The 21,397-nt window shown below is 45.4% G+C and overlaps 1 protein-coding gene across 5 annotated transcripts in view; it reads right to left on the bottom strand.

Annotated features, from left to right (window-relative positions):
• cadm2b (cell adhesion molecule 2b) overlaps window positions 1-21,397 on the bottom strand; it is a 140,110-nt gene that overhangs the window by 8,337 nt on the left and 110,376 nt on the right. For all 5 annotated transcript variants that reach the window (XM_048264860.1, XM_048264863.1, XM_048264861.1 and 2 more), the window contains exons 4-8: window positions 13,043-13,195; window positions 12,355-12,492; window positions 7,118-7,279; window positions 6,147-6,237; window positions 4,782-4,960 (exon numbers count right to left, since the gene is read on the bottom strand). In XM_048264860.1, the coding sequence (XP_048120817.1) occupies window positions 4,782-4,960; window positions 6,147-6,237; window positions 7,118-7,279; window positions 12,355-12,492; window positions 13,043-13,195 (723 nt within the window). The remainder of the gene's footprint in view (window positions 1-4,781; window positions 4,961-6,146; window positions 6,238-7,117; window positions 7,280-12,354; window positions 12,493-13,042; window positions 13,196-21,397) is intronic.

Genomic DNA, 21,397 nt, shown 5'->3' with positions numbered 1-21,397 from the left:
ATTTTCTATATTTTTTCATAGGGGTATCAGACAGCATGTCCAGGAATTTGTTTAAGATTTATAGAACAGATTGTAAAGAAAGATTCATTGTATGGCACCAGGTTGTTTTGCTCTGATGTATGCCATTAGGATTCAGTGAGCAGATAATGGGATTTGAAATGCCTCTCAAGTCTTTGTACCTGGACAGACAGACAGTAACAGTTTTCCCTGAACATCAGAGGCTTTTCTTTCTATAGTCACCAGCGAAACCTTTTATCCCGATTTGTTCGCTACCAACATGTCTGATGTCGAGAGGTAGGGGTGACACAGTAAGAAAGGGAGAAAAAGAGAAGGATAACAGCCCCCCACCTCCCACCCCACCCCATCTCACCCCACCCTGACTCCCCTCCATCCGACCTCCCACCCCCCTCCCATAAAGAGTTCAAACAGAACAACACTGATACCATCCCACTCAGGCTGTAGGCAGTGAACATTCCCTAAGGCTCTGGGAGTCTGTGTGAACAGTTGCATTTGATTAGCTGGAGCTCAAGCCCCGGCCCCGGCTCCTTTTCATTGCATCAACATCTTCAGGAACTGAGAGCGGCAGCAGGAAAAGGAGAAGAGAGGAAAAATAACCCGCAAGTTTATTGAAATGCTGCGGTGTGTGTTTTTTCTCTTTCCGCCGCCACCCCCCACCACCACCACCACCTCTACCTCCACCACCTCCCACACCCACACCCCCACCTTCTTCTTCTCCAAGAACGAATCTTTCCGCCGTTGACTCCTGAACCCCTTCATTAGTCAAAGGGGCTGCATGTTACGAAGCTTCCCTTAACTTTGACTTTAAAGGGAAAAAGCTGTTTTGATCACTTTCTTGAGAGGCATATATTCCTCCTGTGCCCTTGCCTTCCACGTTCAGAAATTGATTACAGATACATAATTAGGTCTTTAAATAAGGCCTGGGATTTGAAACGCGAAACTCAGCAGTTTAAAGCTATTTGGTGCAAAGTTTCACATTGCGCGCGTCTCTATTTTATGGCTGCTCTTAGACCCGTTTCATCTTTTTTTTTCCTGCACTAAAAGGGTCGAGCGGCCATACTTTATTTATTTTCTAGTGGCGGTGGATTCAAGGATATTTCTTTTTGTGCCACGGTTCTTTGGACAAATGCACTGGGAACATTCACCCTCCTTGACACAAGCCTATCGCTATGGGCACTGATTATGGAAAGCAGGGAATTCATATTGACTAACCTTGAGCATTTGTGGGTCCTTTATTTAGTGATCCTTTTTAACTACTGTTCATTTGTGAGTCAGATAAGAAGCCTTTGCATGGGTCATTACATGAGTGCCTGACGGAGATTTGCTGACCAGACTGAGTACATGGCCATCAATACATTGACAATTGTTCCGTTAAAAAGTACATGCATCCATTAGGCTTTTGAATAATTTTCACAGTTTAGTGTATTGCATTGTATAATGCATTCTACTGACATCACAAGGTCTTTATTCAAAAAAGAGAGAACATGATCTTGCTCTTGTTCACAAGCAAGTAAGAAATGCCTTGAATATGCTATATGAAGATATGTTTGACGCATTAGTTTCCACAACAGTATGTTACTTTATGGAAATGATGATGTATAATTTGTACTGTTAGTGAATCCAAGTGTGAAAGGAAAGCCAAAAGAAATAATTGCATACCTCAGGTAATGCCAATGGCTGTCGCTTTGCTGACTTGGGTGCAAGAAAGAGTGGTTGTGTAAGGAGAGGTGATGATGCTCAAAGTGCAGCATTGCTAATGAACAAGAAAGTGAAAAAATGAGGAAGAAATAAACACAGACACACACACACTCTCTCTCTCTCTCTCTCACACACACACACACACACACACACTAAGTAAACATGAATCTGAGCAAAGCAGGTTTACACCTGCTGTCAAATAAAGGGGGTATCAAAAGCAAGTCATGAAAAGAACATAAAATCTGAGGACAGGAGGAAGATGAAACAAATGGTGGAGGGTAGTCTGTGGTTAGGATTGTTTTGCTACAAGAGAACGTCACTGGGAAGCAATAGTTGAAGTGTATCTCCACAAAAATAAAACTGACGGACCTTTAGAAATGATGTGTTTGCCTTTAACAAAGACAGTTATTGGGAGACTGCATGGTGCAATTGATTTTCACCTGCACCATGAGTCACTAACAGCACAATGGCCGATGTGGAAGCTTACACACAGAGATCTCAGTCTATGTCAAGAATAAACTTCACTTATAATCGGACAAAACAGGGCACAGACTAAAGATGCAGGAGGGAGGGGAGGTGATGTAGTCACAATTTATCATACCAACATGGGCAATATTGGACATTAAATTGGTTTGATGACCTAGTAATCGCAATGACATCCACTAATGTTAAGATGCATTGGCTGTCTATGGGAGGTTCGTGACGACACACTCATGGAATGTCAGGTGGTGCCGAGGACTCAAAGTGGCAAATTCACACATTAACTGTCCATTTACTATGAGCTATTTCTCAGCCGAAATGGCTGCTTTTAGCCCGCTGGCATTATTTATCATCTTTCGAAAACGTCCCAGATATGTGTATTACAGAGCGTCTCCTCTTTCCGAGTGTGCACCTTAGCGTGGGTACATTCATAAATCGGGATTAATATTGCAAATGGTGATAAATTGAGACTGTATGACTTCAAATGACATTTATTGCTTCTTAGCACTGGTGTCATTAGCAAATTAGGTTCATCCCTAAGCCAAGTTTCACGAGTTCTTGAAAGGCTGATAAATATCACTTTGCCGCAGTCAGACATTCAAGCTGAATTACTGTCGCCAATAATGAGGTAGTTTTTCATACTTTTTTTTTTTTTAAGTCGGCTGTTTATATTCCTCTACCTCCTGTGCAGACACTCTCTATGTGGTCCCATACACTGTATCATGTCACTTTCCAAGTTGCTGTCAGCTGTTTTTACATGGCAAGAAAATGTGGGTTGGATAAAACCATGGATCCAAGAAATATTAAAATACTGTGAATGTTAAAGAGGGTAATGTCACAGAATAATGGACTTTATTAAGCAGCGTCCAGTGGTGAGATGCTTTTGGAGATTCTTTGTATGAAATATGAAATGTTAATCAGTGTCAGCAACACACCAGAGGGCCAATCAAAGCATGCAAATCCGAGACCCCAGAGGGCAGCCTACAGAACATTTGCATTTAGTGCATTTGAATCGCTGGATCACGAGAGCCATTTCATTACAGTTCATTTGTAGTGGTCTTAATTTCACTAATTAAAGACACTGTAAGCGATATTACTCATGCTGACTTTGCCACCGCAGGAGTCCACCCTGTTTCTTTTCAATATGCAGAGCACATATGACAGTAATTGGCAGGCTGGGCTGCCGGTCTGTTTGGAAGTCTCCTGATTGGTCCATTCAGACTGACAGTGTTTTAAGATGCCTACCAGAATTTGAATTAATAAAATAAATAAGTAAATAAAAAAAATAATAAAACAATAAAATAAATAATAAAAATTGAATCTGCATGAAACAGCAGCTTGACAAGTAAAGTTAGATAACTTGGACAAGGACTGTGTGTGTGAGCCAACAACCTGATGGTGGACATCAGATTCTATACTTCTACTTTTATGGTGTGGGTATCATGCCAAACTAGAGCCAGCCTACCAAATACAGTGATGAAGTCTGTCTTTTTTGTTACTTATATATAACAAAACAGACAGACTTCATGCTCTTTCATTTCAAAGTCACAGACCACAATGTTTCTTCCTTACATCAAACCACTGTTGCATCATGCTTCTCTGAGAATTCAATAGATTCTTTTAATGTTTGAGAGGTTGCAGCTAAGCAATATCAGGTTCATGACCACCTGTCTTGCCAATTTTGTTTTCCTGGAGTGGAGATTGTTCAGTTTGACCTGCTTCCTGGTTAGAATTGATGAGGACATGACATCACTGTATCTCCAGTTCGATAGTTGTGGTTAAATACAGAGAGGCAGCCAAATATAGTTGAACGAGATGATGAAGTACTACTCTGCCTAACTCTAAGACGCTCGAGTAGGTAGCCTACGAGAGAGAGGATTAAAACACAGGAAGCTCGGTGAACGATTCTTTCCCTCCTGCTGCGCCCATGAACAGGACCATCAGTCCTCAGGAGACTTAATTCCCCGTTCCAAACTTAGTCTCGTCCCTCTGAGGCGCAGTTGACCCGCCAGAAAAGCACCAGCTCCATGAATCTAGCGCCATTTTCCCTCTCATAGCACGCTGGCTTTCCAATTTTAACTTGACAAATGCTATCAGGGCTTTTTTTTGCTGGCTGAGGCCTTAATTATCAGTTTTTCTCGGGTTTTCCGCCTCGATCACCCACACCCCCACATCCCCTTCCATCCTGCTCGTTTTCCCACTGTCTCGGGATCATCTTATCTTTCCCCCCGGCTCCATTTCATCCATGGTGCTAAATCATGCATCCTTGGCACTTTTCTGCATCTTCTCACGCGATAAAAAAAAAGGTAAACTGGGCCAAGAGCAGCTGAAAGTTTTGCAACGGCTGCTCTTCAGAGGACCTCATGTGCTACGTGTCCCAAGGCTTGGATTACACGCTTGCACACCAACAGATTTAGAAAGAAGGAACAAAAAAGATGTTTTGTCCAAAAAGGACAACCCCCCCCCCCCCCCCCAATCGCCTTCCTCTTTACTCCCAAAGACCATTTAGAACGATGCAGGTGAAAGCACAGCCCTTGCTCTTCACACTGCTCATGAAGGCCAGCAGCAGAGGTCAAGGCACTCACCGTACACAAACAGCTTATACTCTGCGATGTCTGTTCCGAGGGAGTTGCTGGCTTCACATCGGTACGTGCCATTGTCGGTTTTGTTCAGTGATGTGATGATGAGTTCTCTGCCTTCCACAATCATGCGCTCCATGTCGGGCAATTCTCCGCCATCTTTCGTCCATAATACTGGCTCTGGTCTGAAAGAGGGTAGAAGACTCAGTAAGGATACAATTTAGAGCATTAAAATACTTAACATATATGGAGTCCATATTATGGAAACATTTTTAACTAAACAAGGGAGAACATGGTATACATTGCATATAATAAAACATCTAGCAGGAAAGGGGGCCTATGACAAATGTAATGAATGTTACATACAAATGTTTGGAACATTAAATCAAAGAAATGCAGTATCAGGGCTTAAAGCAAAGAAAATGTCTGTGCCTGAAGTTATCAAGATGTCATATACTGTAGGCCTGTAGGCATATTGCCAATTTTCAATTCTAAAACAACCCAGCCCATGCCTGAATTCAGGCACAGTGCCTGAACACTTTGAGCCCTGATTTATACAGTAGTTCCAAGTTGTATGCAGTTCCTAACAGATCATTACAAAAATGGCGTTACAATGGTTCTTCTCCAAGACCCTAGAGATAAAGTGTGAGATAAAAAGGCTATGGTTGCAGTGAGGATACTCTTTGACTGAGAGCCACTCCTGCATGATAATCCTATTGCTTCATTTCTAGACACTCTGTTCTCCCCATTTGATCTAGTACTGCATTTAAGAACTCACCACCAACACAAATGTCATTTTAGTTTGCTTGCTCCCATCATGGCATAGTCCCTTGTCACCTCAGACAAACAGGTAACATAATTCACTGCATATATCATTTAAAGCACATTTGTAATTTTATCTCTTATTCCTGTGATATGTTAAAGGGGGGCATATTAATGAATTGGATCTGAAAGGGGGGCATTTTAATGAAAGGTCAGAAGGTTCTGGCATATAAAGAACTCTCTTATTACAGACAGGCAAACCAAATCCCTTCCAAATATCAAGATATAATTGATCATTATTATTTTCCAGGAGATTACACAATGGAAATGTACTGCCATTAATATCTTTCATCTGAGAACTGAAAGAGACAACTGAGAGTGTCTGGGGCTGTGTTATTGTTTGGTTTTGTTTATGTAAAGCACATTGAATGACCTCTGTGTATGAAATGCGCTATATAAATCAACTTGATTTGACTTGACTGTGAGACAAGAAATAGCAACTCTGCAATAGCAGCAGCTGCAGCTCTGAGGTCTGTTGAACGCCACCACTGAGACTGGGAGAATGGTGAAGTGTGTGTCTTTATTGTAGGAGAAAGGCATGCCACTTACAGTGGGTTGCCTATAGAGTCACACTCCAGTTTAAAGTACTGTCCTTCCTGAGGGAATATGAGCGAGTTAAGGATCTCCACACGAGGGGCATCTGAGAGAGAGAGAGAGAGAGAGAGAGAGAGAGAGAGAGAGAGAGAGAGAGAGAGAGAGAAAGACAGAAACAGAGGGTTAGTATGTTCCATTGGCTGGTCAGAGACAACATGGCAGGTGCTCAGGACCATATAACAGATTGCAATTCCACAGGGGGCAGTTTGGCAGACAGACACATCATTATCACAGTGACATTAAAACGACACAGGCCTCAAGCAGACAAACATCTTCCATACCACCACAGCTAGTGTCGGCATGGACTTAGACAAATGCCCTGGAAAAGTTGAACAAATTTCCTGCAATGCTGAGCTACACATTGCAAAATCTATATTTCTTTCACTGTCAAGCATATTACATGAATGTTTTATGGCTATGATCCTTTTATATGGACTTGAGAGCTTGGGGTTTAACCTTGACTGGTAGAAGAAGGGAAAAATGGACTCTTGGAGTCATATATCCTGTGTATAAATGTTTCATCATTCCCAAGCAGAGAAGCGCCTCTGTGTGTGTGTGTGTGTGTGTGTGTGTGTGTGTGTGTGTGTGTGTGTGTGTGTGTGTGTGTGTGTGTGTGTGTGTGTGTGTGTGTGTGTTTGTGTGTGTGTGTGTAGTGGGTCACTCTGTTCAGATGATAAGCTTCAACACTTCAATAGACCAAAGTCCAAAGCCCTATCCTGTTGGAGTCCCTAGCCGTTTGCCTACTTTTCGACCTTCGGCAACTCAGCCCGTCCTTTGGTGCCATTCCTAAGGAAGAGACTGACCCAAACCATATGCCATCAGTCAACCCTCAGTGTGCTTGCTGCAGGAGAACACTCTTTGTTGAATAATTCATTTGTGTTGTGGTTGTGGTTGGTCTTGTCTGGCCAAGGCAGGTGTGTACTTACAGTGAACCTCCAGGACCTCCGTGACTTGTTGGGGGGCGGCGAGCAACGCCACGTGGTCAACGCTACAGGTGTAGGCCACGCCATCCTCGCTCCGGTCCACCTGGAACTCCAGCGTGCTCCTGACAGTGAATGACCTGCCCGTGGCATTCACCTCCGTGGCGCCTTGCGAAGTGAAAAGGAGGAATGGTGGGGAGGGAAAGAGAGACAAAACAATGAAGAGTTATCTGACGTTCCGTCTGCGTCGACACAAGCCGAAAGTAATGGACTGGAAAATGAATGAATTTTTGATGGAGTGATATTTTGCTGTTTGAGCGATTTGTTTGTCAGGGTTAATATTTATTTATTTATCTAGTTATTGTTTATTTATCTGTTTAGCTTGCTTTCAACCCAGCTGAAAAAAAATGACAGAGAGGTCGACATCCATGAGCAAAGTGACTACTCTCATGGCATGCCGGGAGTACATTTCAATATTTTCTCCCTGCTTGGGGATGTATTCTGAAGGCAGGGATTTGAAAAACTTTGAGCGCAGTAAAGGGGTCACCGGCATCCCTTTCTGTCGAGGGAGGACGGCGGAGGTCCAGGCGAGGAGATATTGCAAACAGTATGTGTGGATTTCACGGGGGAATAGCTGGGCCCATGGACTGTGAAAGCCCGGGCTCAACAGCATCATGAATGGCTGAGTAAATATGCCCCCCGTGAGACCCCTCCCTGGCCACAGGCGGAGACGGAGTGTGGAGCACGAGGCTCACGCGGTGGCGCCAATCCTGAGCGTGCACTGGGCTCCCCTGGCTAATGTCGGCACGATCGAGTCTCCGTCTCACAGACAAACCCCTCAACGCTCCCGTTGTGCCTCGCCGAAACTTTTTTTTTCTGCCCTGCTCCTCTTGCCTCCTCTGAGTCATTCCATTCTCGATTAAAAAAAGAGAAACAAATGTTCTCTTTTTTTCCACCCTCAGCCCCAAATATTGATTTTATTTGTATGTGTATGTGTGTATGTTTTTTCTCGCCATAACTGAGATAGAGGGTCTTCTCCGAGGACATGCAAACTTTTTCACTTGAATTCTACATGAAGGGGCTGAATTTACTTGAGTGTGTAGGTAGTTTTGCAGCCTGGGCTCGCTATTGATCCCCGACAAAGCCTTGTTTCATCTCTACAGATTTTCTTGGCTGTTTACTATGATTAAAGTAGCATTGTAGCGTCTGAAAGGGAATTAAATGTTAAAATGCCTGCCATTTTCCCTCTCCCTGTTAACGCCAACACACTTCAAAACAAGAAGAGTAGGCCTACACACATGTGTACACATCTCAACTGTCTCTACGACCAAAAGGCATATATTCAAGGTTTTCAGGCTTTTTATCGAATCACTGGAGTAGTGCACAGCGGCACCTCTTGAATAAGCTCCTTCTTAACCTCAGCCTGGTGTGTCGATTGTGCGATACTGTGATATAAATCTATGGAAATAACACTCTCCCGCTGACCTTGATATTCACAGTAATTCACTTGAAGACTCTAGAAGATTCACTTAATGTATGTAGCAGTGCTGACAATACTAGGATGTAGGCCACTAGTCCTTAATCTCCTGCACTGTGGCAGATCTGTGCATACTGGAAGGACTGAAAACCAAACATTTGTATAATGACAGAAATTATTAAGTGGGATGGAGATACCAATTACTGTATTATGTCTAATTCAAAATGGGAAAATCAAAATGGCTTTTCTTTGCAAATGGGCTGCTAGGACACTAGTCTTAACAAGATGCTTGCCACATATTGTGGTGGTAAGTTCTTGAGGGATGACAGATATTAGCTAGCAACAAAGCATGTACAGTAACATAATAACACAAGAGCTTTGATGAAATGTTTGCGTTGGTAAGTAGGGAGGGTAAATTGAATGTAATCACCCTTGTAATCACCAAAATAAAGACAATGCTCACACACACAGACACACACAGACACACACAGACACACACACACACAGATTTGTTGTAATAGCACAAATGCATTTACAAGTGCTATACTGTCATTGCTTCCAGCACTGAGTATATTCAGAAAACATGGCTGCGCTAATCTTCCAGTAACTGACTGGGTGGCATGAAGACGGCTCCCAGTGTGTAATCATGACACACGCACGCTGCCACGAGTGACAGTGGGCCTGTGACTCCCATCTCCCTTGCTCAAAGCCAGATTCCGCCTTAATTCTGATCCCCACTCGCTGCATCAATACTGCAGCCGAGGAGCTGTCAATCAAACATTCTCGCAGGGTAACTGGGAGGATGTTTTGCGATTTATTTATTTATTTTTTCCCCAGTTCATTTTTTTTTTTCAAGAGGCTCCAAACAGGCGTTGACGCATTCGTAATGCATTCAGGGGCAAAGCAAACACATTTATCAGAGTAACAAAGGCTATTCCATGAATTTGAATGAAAGGCATTTGAGGACTACCAAATGTACATCTGATGGAAAGTAGGCTAATGCTAAGTGCCTACCACCGAAAGGGTCTCATTGGTCTCTATAACCCACCCATACATACAGTATACTGAGTTTCTCGTTGAAATCTCTGCACAATTCATGTTTTAGTTTAAATAAATAAATCATGAATACATATTTATTTTTTTGGACTTGATGCGGATTTGTAAGTGTGTCAGTGAAGTGAAGTGACAGGTTCTGCAGTGCACATCCCTTGCACTCTCCATGTTTATGCAATGATGTGCCCAACGCTGCCTGCCACAAACATGCAGACGTCAGTCCTTTATTGTAACACATTGACCCCTCCTCCCATGTCTATAATCTCATTCATGATAGTGACTACATGAAATTCACGATTGGTTTGTTGTCTGGTTTTATAACAGCCATTCCTCTAGAACCTGTCACATTAACACTACCACTACAAATATTTACCTTCCCCCGACCATGCTTGTTCCCTATACATTATACTATGATTATATACAATATTCCTAAGGGCTGAGCATGTTGTGATGAACAGCGCAGAATCTAGAGCTTGGACAGTCTATATAAAGACATGCTGTCCTCATTCTCATCTGTTTTAAGGCACACGGTGGAACTGTTTAACCCCTCCCACACACACTCATACGCACACCTACAACGACGTCTGATGTCCTACCAATTGGAGAACTTTCATCTTCAAAAAGATGTACGACTCGTCAAAATTTACAGTATGCTTCTTTTCTGACACATTATCAGGGACTGCGTGGGGATGCAGAACGTTTTGATCAGGCATGAGTGTGTGTGTGTGTGTGTCTGCATGTGTGTGTGTGTCCATGTATAACTAGTCCTGCAGTAGTGCTTCATTATGTGCCCGGCAATGGATAAGCCACACAAGGCCACATGTCACATCCCATCACACCAGCTGGATTGCTGCGAAGTTCAATAAACACTCTCCAGCCTGATATAATAACAAGAAAAAAAACCCTTAATAAATCTTGTGAGGCATGACCCTCGATGAGGACCTTATAACACCAATGAGAACAGGATGTGTGTGTGTGTGTGTGTGTGTGTGTGTGTGTGTGTGTGTGTGTGTGTGTGTGTGTGTGTGTGTGTGTATGTCTTGGAGGGGGTGGTGGGGGCACAAACAGGAGTGACTTCTCTCATTTCATCCGCCACTTCTCCTAATTATCAGCGCGAGTCCTGCGTGATTGGGTGCAAACAGCGATCCTCTGTCGCACATCTTATTTCATGTTTAGGCTCTGATTGTTTTACAGCAGGTCGGGAAATTGCTTTTCATCCCGGACGTTAGCTCATGCCTAGCGCACGCGGCATGCCGAATAGTGATTAGCACCTGATTTTGTTCAGTCTTACTAACACCCCAAACACACACACACACACACACACACACACACACACACACACACACACACACACACACACAGACACAGACACAGACACACACCACCACCCCATTCCCCCTAGATTTAAGATTTACATTCATGTCAGGAAGCAAGCGATGGGTTCTTTTGATGTACAGGTTTGGTAGATGGCAGTCACTAGGCTGTTTGTCAATGACAAATGCAGCACCACATTTAAATTTTCAGATTAGGTAAGGGATTGATGTGATGACAACTATCACTCTCTAAATATTTACACACACTCTCTCTCTCCCTCTCTCTCACACACAACCTTTCCCTCTCTCCCTGTCCTTTCTCCCTTAATACATAATGACTACACATACAGACCCTTTGGCTATGTTTGTACGTTGGCATGACGTATGTCTTTCACTATCTGAGAAAGGCCCTGACTGAGGGTTTATCCTCTCACACAAAGCTCGATCACAGGCAGAGATTATTCCCAACCAACCCTTCCAACACCCTCCCTCCCTCCACACACACACACACACACACACACACACACACACACACACACACACACACGCCTTTTTGCGGCTGTCAGAGAGACGGCCTCAGATGCCGTGTGCGTGCTCACACTGCCGCTCTTTCGGCGTGCGTGCGACGAGAACGCCATACTAACAAGGCGGCCCCAGCTCGCCTCACAGTGCAACCCCTGTCAGTCATGTCACAGTCGTGTCACGCCGTCACGCCGGGGTGAACGGAGCTACCGAGGGAGGCTCTGAAGAAGCGGGAGTCTGTGCCCTTCTTTCTTTTGTGTTCGCTCTTGATTTCTTTGATTTCTTTCATCCTTTCTTCTTTTGCTCTCTCCCCTATCTTATACACACACGCAGCTTTTTTTTGTCTTCTTTTTTGTTTCATGGATTTTTTTTCTCTCTTCACAAACATAAACTGCCTTTGTTGTTTTTTTGGTTGCCCTTCCTACTCTCACTGACACACACACACACACACACACACACACACACACACACAGACACACACAGACACACACAGACACAGACACAGACACAGACACAGACACACATTCACTCGCATACATTTAACATTCCTTCACCAAGATGGCTCTCCCCGGCCGCTGATCAAAATGATCAAGACGACTTCGCTGACAGCTCTGCGCTTAGGTGAAGCCTCTTGACCACCGTTCCGCGCCGCTAGCTCTCTGCTGCCAACTGTCAGGACAGAGCTAGCCGCCTCCATTTCACACCCAACCTCACAACACGCGCCACAACAATACATCAATGCCTCGGCAGCGGCACAGCACATGCAAATATGTCTTACAACATATTACATGCGCGTACACACAGCTGGGTCAGCTCCTCGCAACTGCCACTGATGAGTCGATGAGGCCGTCAGGGGAAAAAAAAATAGTGACAAGTACCTGGGATCTCCTTGTCGTTTCTGAACCATCGGATGTCGGCAGCGGGCTTGCTCCCAGACGTCGTGCATGTCAGGGTGACGTGGTCGCCCTCCAGGGCTGGCTTTGTGAATCCTGTGATCTCAGGTTTCTCCGGCACGCCTGCGTGAGGTCGGGGAAATATGACACATTAGCAACCAAGCCAAACAATTGGAAGGGAGGGAGAAGATGAGCCAGTGCAGCTGACCCCATGTAGCGAGCAAGAGAGAGTTGTTGTTGGTAGTCTGTACTTGTCAGTTAAGTATGTATGTGAGAGAGTCTTGTGAGCGAGAGACAGAGCGAGAGAATTGTTGTGTAGTAGGGTGGGTATAGGAGTTGTATGGTGTGTGTGTGTGTGTGTGTGTGTGTGTGTGTGTGTGTGTGTGTGTGTGTGTGTGTGTGTGTGTAAGAGATTGAAAGACAGAGAGAAAGAGAAAGAGCATTGTTAGGGTGTAAATAGAGGAGTGCAGCTGATGCCATGTAGTGAACAAAAGAGAGTTGTTGTTGATAGTTGGAGTGTGTATGTAAGAGACAGAAAGGGAGAATGAGAGAGAATGTTGTTGGGATGTCAATAGAGGGGGGTGTACTGCATAGAGCGTTGTGTTTAGTAAAACAGAAGACAAAAACAGTAGTGATGGATGAGTTGGTAGTTTGGTGTATATGGGAGGCTTACCCAGCACGGTGAGGTACGCCTTGGAGGTCTTGACGGGCATGGTGAAGAGGGAACAGGTGTATTGGCCCTCGTCAGACAAGGTCACCTCATGGATACTGATGGTAAGCTCCTTCCAGGATGCGTGCACCAACTCAATCCGGTTGTCCCTCAAGGCTGTGGGCAATAGAACAACATAAACACCATAAGTACTACAACACAAGTGGAGTTTCACATATAATGTATCACCATCATGTTCGTCACTCACTGTTCAGTTATTCTTATGTCCTATGTCCTATGTTCATCAAAGTCAACAAAGTCTGTAGTCAAAGTCACAGTTAGTTCACAAAAAGTCCTATATTCATAAAATAGCCATAGGCTACAGTGGTTTATCATGCTAAGATGACAAGCCTCTCTTGTCTTCTCAGTTGTAGTTTTGTATTTTCCAAGTGACTTTTGTTATTATTATGAATGCAGTTATACAATGTTGAGACAAAAGTCTTTAAAGATCCTCTTTCTGAGACAAAAACACCTTTATTTTTCTCTGCGCTAGACTGAAACTAACAAGAGCATGGTTGTACAACAGAGGCACAAAACAACTCTTTCAAATCTCAGCCAATCTCTCTCAAAACAAAACAAAATAAACTAAAAATTTGAGTCTTGGACCAAGACGGTCCCAGTAGGCGTAAGTCTGTTGGACGAGATGCGTGTGCCGTCTTGCGTTGATCATTAGTGCCTGACCCCTTTCTCCTGGCGGCGAGCGGAGGCTCAGGTTGATGAGACCACGGGTCATTTGGAGTCTCTCTTGCGCACGCGGCTTTCCAAATGCATTAGTGCCCGGGCCACCATGGCCCACAAACTAATAATGCTGCCACACTACCGCCGCCACTGCTGCTCCCACCACTGCTACTGCCGACACACAGACAAGGATACGGTGGTCTTCATTTAATAAATTACACCTCCTTAAAAGCTTAATCTCTCTCGCCCATGGGTTGGGGATTTGCTCCTCCAGGACATCATTCTTGGAAATTGAACTGTAAAGTCAGGGCTGAGGGGAGGGGGGCTGAGTTCTGGCATCTGGTCTTTCCTCCTAGTTGGTGCACTGTATTTGACTCTATCAGCGCTGCATGACTGGGTAGTACAGTGTGAGAAACCGCACCTTTGGCCTGCTGTTCAGCAGCACCTAGTTATTGATCAAGGTCTCTCAGATATAGTGATGATTTTGTTCTTTATGTTTTCTTTGAGTATTTCATATACTCTAAAATAGCTGTGATTTCCCTTGGTGTGGCTGTGTTTACAAGCCTCAGCCTTTTGTAGGGATGGAGGCCCAGTTATTGGAACACTGTATCTGCACAGAATTTTCACAACACTGAAACCACCTATCATAAAAGGAAATACTGCCTCCCCCATGAGATGATCAACACTGGACATACCTACTTTACCACCCCTCCACACACACACACACACACACACACACACACACACACACACACACACACACACACACACACACACACACACAGACAGACACACACACACACACATGCAAAGAGAGAAAAAAGGAAGACACATTGAGTTTCTCTGGAGCACTAAAAGGATGTGAGCCAAGCCTTGTGTGCTGCTGCCACTGTTGCTGTTGCTGCTGCAGCACTAGATGCCTGGGGGGGCTTTGGCAGCGGATCCCCGGCACAGGCTGAATAAAGGCGGCGGTAAGGTGATCAGGTCTGAGGCAACACTGCAAGCGGGGCCCTGAGATAGTGTAGCGGCGAATCCCACAGAGACGGGGGAGGAGGGAGGGAGGGAGGGAGGGGGGATCAAAGCCCTGGATGAGATGACACACTTCCACTTCCACTGGCCTACATCCCTGTATCTCACAGAGACACAGAGGGGAAGAGGAGGAGGAGGTGGAGAAAGATGGCAGCAAAGCCTTTGTGTTTTCTTTTCTCTTTTTCTCCTACGTGTTTTTTTTTTTTTTGCTCACACTCTCTTTCTCTTCCTCACTCTCTCTCTCTCTCTCTCTCTCTCTCTCCGTCTTTCTGTCTAAAATGAGAACAAGGAAGGGGAGAAAAGAAGAGACGAGGATTGAACATCACTAAGTTCCTGATAAGCCTCTAAGGATCTTGGGTAGAGGGTGGGCTTTTCTGTCTGTGTTGTGACTGACCAGTTCTGGTGGCAAAGCGTGGAATTTAGGAGATTGCAGAGCGCTTGGCTCCTTCACAAGATATTTTGTTAAGGAGCGTGTGAGCGTGGGAAGATGTGCTGGGTAAAAAAGCATCATCCTCCCATACCATATAATATGCTTCACCGCCTTCTCTGCCACACATTTCCTTTCACCCATTTGATTTTTTCCCCCTGCACTGTTCACCGAGGTATCAGGAACGCTGCTGTGCCATTGTCGTCGCCTGGCATAAAACAAACTGATTGGCGGACGCGCCAAAAGATTTGAACAACCTTGAGACGGTGTTCAACCATTTAATTGGGAGTAGCTCGGCTCGATGAGGCACCTGATCCCTTTTCGGATCGACCGCAGGGGCCGCAGATGCCCGGAGCCACGCCAGATCCGTCACAATCCGAAACCCCTTCCGAAACGCCAGCGGCTGACAAAGCTCTTTTTCCGGGTGCTTTAGGAAATCAACTTGATGAAAGGCCTCATTTCCCTCTCTCTCTCCCTCAAGACGGCCGGCCAGATGCTTGGCTCCACGGAAGCGAGGATAAATTCACGGTCTGACCTTGCGGTCCGGGGGGTTGTGGCGGAGCTTTCAGAATATGTGCCACATCCTGTGTTATCGAGGCCCTGGCCAAGGCCTCCTCAAATCAGCCGCCTTTCAATACTTCAGCACCCTCCTGGGGGCCGTAGCACTAGTCGTCGAACGCTGAATGCTGTTTTTTCCTCATCTTTCTGACCTTTCCTTGTGACTACTCGATGCCATCTGTGAAGAGCCCTTGTGGTGCAAAGTGCCTTGTTGATTTGCCTGCCTCTGACCTGAAGTGTCGAAGCACGCAATATCTCCTCCTAAAGAGGTTTGTGTGGAAATAAATAAATGTAAATAAGCTCAAAAGTGTGATCGCAGGCCAGAGACATTTGCTCGTTAGCCTCTGGGTAAGCGCGAGTAGCATCTGTCTGTGTGACGAAGGTAAATGTGTGCATGAGTGCCCGAGTCAAGCAGATTGGATTGGAAACGATGGCGAAGGGCATATTTTGCCAGAACAAGCCAGACATCCACTTTAATTCATGGCAGAGTGGTGGGTGGGTGGGGGGGGGGATAAAAATAGGAACACGTAGTGGTGGCAGGTGTTGGTGTGGATGTGTCATTTGAACGGCTGACAGAGTGCCTCTCTTTTCTGCGCCAGCGCGCAAAGGGGGGCTAGCAGGCGCCCGAGCCAACGCTGTCCAGTCGAGTGGCAGAGAGGATGATGGCAGAGGCTCTCTCGCCCGCTTGCTCGCCCGCCCGCTCCCCTCTCTCTTGAGGCCACCCCTCAGCTGGAACAGGGGTCTTGGCGCCAACACGAGCAACCTATCCAAAAGGGCTGTGCTCCCAGCAATTACAGTGTGTTACGCTGCTGGCTACACTGAGGCTGCGCGCGGGGGCCTGTGTGGGTGATTGTGGAAGGGGCCCAAACTGCTGGTGCAGCCGAGGAAAGCATCCCATAACCCCAACTCACACACACACACACCTCTGCAGACCCCATTTTTCCATCACAGCGATGACAATAATTAAGGGTCCACAGAATGGAACCCCTGAGTGCGGTAGCAGAACAAGACGTTTGTTTTACGGGAGAGATTCGGGCCAAAGTCTGCCGCAGCAGCTTGTGCTTCCGGAGGTTTTTTATCAGAGCTTTTATCACAAGGCAGCGCTCCATGTAACTTTCTGAATATCAAACATTTCGGTTTGAAACTTGCTTGTTTTAACACCGGCACCACGGCAGACGTATCTGGGGCAGTCTTTAAGCGGCAGCAACATGCTAAATACGTTCGTGCACTGCAGGCTTTGTTTGCAATCTGTTGCATAAAATGTTTCCCAGAAAAGCTTTGAACATCTTAAATAGATGAGAGTGAAAAACACGCTAAAATATGGCACTGCAACTTCAACAACACCGTTTCTCCACCTGCATTATAAGTCGAGAGAGAGAGAGAGAGAGAGAGAGAGAGAGAGAGAGAGAGACTTGTGTATGTTGTACTGTATGATACGATTCCGTAATCAAAACATATGTGTAGATGTTTAGACCATGTTTGGGTGTAATACAGTATGCTGCAGATTAACCCAACAGACCTCCCCAGAGGATTTATTGGTACCACAAACACAGCGCTTATAAATTCAATTAAGGCATGCCATTTTTTCCGTCGACAGCATTTTATTTGTCTGGCTTTGTAATAATGGTGAACCTCCATTAAGAATCCATTAGACTCAAGAGAGGCGGTGGCCTAAGAATCCTATTAAATTGAGATGGCTGGAGAAATGTGCAAGGCCCCATTTTAGTCTCCTACCATCTGATAGCGGATAGGGGGTCTGTGTGCTTTTCGTCGAGTAAACAAAGCACTTGAAAAACTTCAGCCTTCACCACTCCCAACAGCTAGACGGATGGAGCACTCCATTTCAAAAATAAATCTTGTGGTTGTGTGCAGCGCTCTGCCTCGCCACTGACTTAAATGCGTCCACAGCCTCGAATAACCATGTCCAGGCAATGGCTGTCTCCATGAAGACATCGATTTAAACAGACGTCCTCATTTAGTCGTCCAGATCAATGTGACATGGTTCGGACAAAGATGTCCTTCATCCAGCATAACCAATATCACAAATCCCCTTTCATCACATGTGTTACACACCAGAGTTCTCTTAAACATGGGCTTGCTCATCCACACGAAGTGATATCCAGTTCTATATCACTACTCCATCCACTTGCTATCACACTGATCAATTTTCTTTTCAAGGCACTGTCTACCGGCTCAGCTGCTCAATACAATTGATGCCGGGACAGAGCAGGTAAACCATTAGGTACCCATTACTTTCAAGGCCCTGGAAAACATGACTTTGTTTATCGGTCGGGAAATGTTAAGATAAGCAGGAGTGCAAACAAAGAGTCTGTATCAATAAACCACCCATCTGCTGGGCGTCATTATTCAAGCTATAGAAAATATTTTTTCAACCAAGGCCTGGGGTAGGTTCAAACCACTAGAACGTTTTGTGTTGTAATGGTGGTGTAATTGCCATTGCATCTGTGCTCTTCAAAAATAAATGCCTCCTTCATGATTATCTTGCAATCTCTTGGCCTAATGATCGTTTTAATGAACACATTTAAACGGTCATTAAGCGCATAACATCTTTTTGTTTGCTACAAGCCATTTCACTCCATTCGATTGTATCATGACCTTTGCAATTTTAGCTCAGTGCCCCCAATAAAAATCACAATTTATGGACCATTATGAAACATTTTCTGATTAAAAAAAAGAGTGGTTGAGAATTTAACACTCACCATGCCAAGACCCCACAATGAGCTACAAAGGCACACACACACACACACACACACACACACGGAAACACATGCCTGCTTTTGAAATCAATTTTATACTCCCACATAGCAACAGTAGCAGAGTAGGCAGAATAGGGCAGTTTGCAGCTCATTCTGCCTGCATACATCCATTGTCCATTAAATGTACTCGAAAACAATGACACTATTACTTGCACTTCACATTTCAACCCCTCATTTTTTCCGTAACTGCCATACATAAAATCAGTTCAAACAAACATGTTTCTTTCTCATAGCTTCCCAAACAGTGGTAAATCATTGAGCCAGGAAGTCTAATTTGTCCCTTGCCCTCTGTGATAAATCATTGCTCCGTTTTCTCTCTTTTTTTCTTAAAGAATGCTAAAACGGAGAAAACTAAAGAAGACGTATGGTCTGTATCGATTTCTCCATGGTAGTAACTCATCACGGCGGCCCCAACTTTCAAGCGTTCCCCTCCTTAATTGATCTAATGCATGATTGATGTGTTGCTCTGCATCCCCCCCGGGGGATATCTGCATGCCAGGGAAGAGGTGGCGGTGGCGGACGCGGGGAGCAAGCGAGACAGCCAACGCCGGGCATCGAGGTGGCCCTCATCATGGCCGACCAGCTAATGCATAATGCATGGCTTGGCGGTAGGCGGCGGTGGTGGGGGATGGTGGATCCAGTGGAGCGGCCCAGACTCAGACAGACGCGCGCGGGTCGCTGTTCAGGCTCTGGTGCATGCCTGCGGAGAGATGCCTCCATCCATATGGATAAGAACTGGTGAGGGTGGAGGAGGATGAGAGGACAAGGAGGAGGAGGAGGACGAGGTGGTGGGGCAAGGACGGTGGGGTTGTAGATTTAGGAGGAAGCGTGACAACACGGTCGCACACACTCTCCCCAGGAGTGGCCGCCTCAGCCCTCTTAGCACTAGCAGACTTCTGCAACAACATTCCGGAACTTTCTTTCTCTTGCTTGTTTTTCTCTCGGCTTCTTATTTTTTTCTTGTCTTCTTCCCCCCGATTCTGCAACGGATGTCACAAGTGAGATGTTGCGTGGTGCGGGCTGTCGCGAGGAGACGCTGCCTGTGTAGGTGCTGTTATCTCAGCCACATCACCACACACTGAGACAGCAGGGGCCACATGGCAACCGTAGACGTGTGTAGTCATCCCTTACTTCTGCTCCCTTCCCCCTCCATATCCCTCTCTCCCTCTCTCTCTCTTCTCTCTGTCTCTTCTCCTTCATCCTTCATCGCTCTGGCTAGGAATGATAGCAGTGCAATAGGTTAAGTTTCCACTGTATGGGACTGTTAATGAATGGCTGCTGCGCTTCTCCCTCAGCCTCCGAGGCCCAGAGTGCGGCTCCATCTGTGCCCACCCAGAACCGCCCACCTCTGGGTCTGCCTGAGAACACGCAGTGCCAAGTTTGAACCTCCTCAGTGACAGAAATCGAAGAGGAGGCCTCTCTATCTCAAACATCTCGTAGTCCTTTTTTTTTTGCGGCTGCGGCACAGCACGGGGTGAGGGAGAGGCAAAAAGTCTACGGCACACACTCCCAAGGGGAATGGAGTGGGAGGAAGAAAGACAGAGAGACAGACTGACAGAGAAAATGAAAACGTACCAGGAAAAAAAAAATTGAGATCAGAATAGTACTACTAATCTTCTCAGTAATCAGACAAGGATTGGAAAGAATGAAAGAAACATAGAAAAATGCCTTTTCATGCAAATTGAAAATTGACTGTGATTTAGAGAGAAGGAGAGATAGAGAGAGTCAGAGAGGTGCTCATTGGTGCTGAACTGCTTCAGATAACAGCTCACTTATTGATGGTGGTGAAACAGTTGTGTGAGAACTATTCTCCTGCCCCGGACATCAATAAGGCATTAAGGCTGAAAGGCCGCACATGGGATGCTCTGCCTGATATTTACCATTGACTTTATATCAAGATTTATTCTCCAATCGCTCGGCAGGCCCCAGACGTTGTCGTAACAATGTTTCGCCTCGCCCAAGTTTTTCTTGAGCCTCGTAAAACAAGTCTGCAGATTACAGATTGCGGCTCCCTTTCTTGGGGAAACTAGGCAACAGATAACTGGGAATAGAGAACTTCATCTCGTCTCTTTTAAGTGTCTGAGGGTATGTCCAAGAACAGCAGCGCAAAAATAAAGGGAGGTCCATGCTGAGGATCAGGGGGAGATCATGTTCAAATGAAGCATGATGCCAATAACCCCTCTCATTAATTTCCCTTATTACACACAAAACATCAAGGACAAGGTCTTTGATATGCTATATGCTTTTTAAAGTATAAAGTATGGTTACCAAGTACAACATGGTTTTCTTCAAAACATGGTTTTCTTTTGGAACACGAAAATAGTTTTCTCGTTTGACATTGCCATTTTTCAACTACAGCTATTCGCATGCTAAAGGTCACGGTTTGTCCATCAACTAATTTCATCGGCGTCTGGTCGGCTTGAAAGAGAGGATGATAAACAGTTGAGTCAATAGATGAGAAATATCTACAACTGCGCTTGGGAAGTGATTTACTGCATGACTAATGCGCTATGATTGGGCTTTTAAGTTGGGACAGCGCATCTATCCCCCGTGTCAGTTCTGAGGGAGGGAAGGCTGACGAGCTGCCAGGCAATTAAGGGCCGGGGTTTGGCACGGCTGAAAGATCTTCCCCATCACATCACATCACATCGCAAACCCACCCACCCCACTCTCACACACACACACACACACACACACACACACACACACACACACACACACACACACACACACACACACACACACACACATACAACCACCCCCTCTTCCTAGCCTGCCTCCATGTTGTTTTAGGCAAGCTCTTGGTTGTCTCGTTCTTTCTCCCTCTCTCTCTTTCCCTCACCTTCTCTT

The sequence above is a fragment of the Alosa alosa genome, chromosome 15, assembly GCF_017589495.1.
Source record: "Alosa alosa isolate M-15738 ecotype Scorff River chromosome 15, AALO_Geno_1.1, whole genome shotgun sequence".
Classification (NCBI taxonomy): Eukaryota; Metazoa; Chordata; class Actinopteri; order Clupeiformes; family Clupeidae; genus Alosa; species Alosa alosa.
The sequence above is the reverse complement of the archived record's forward strand: the minus strand, read 5'-3'. Positions and strand labels throughout refer to the sequence as shown.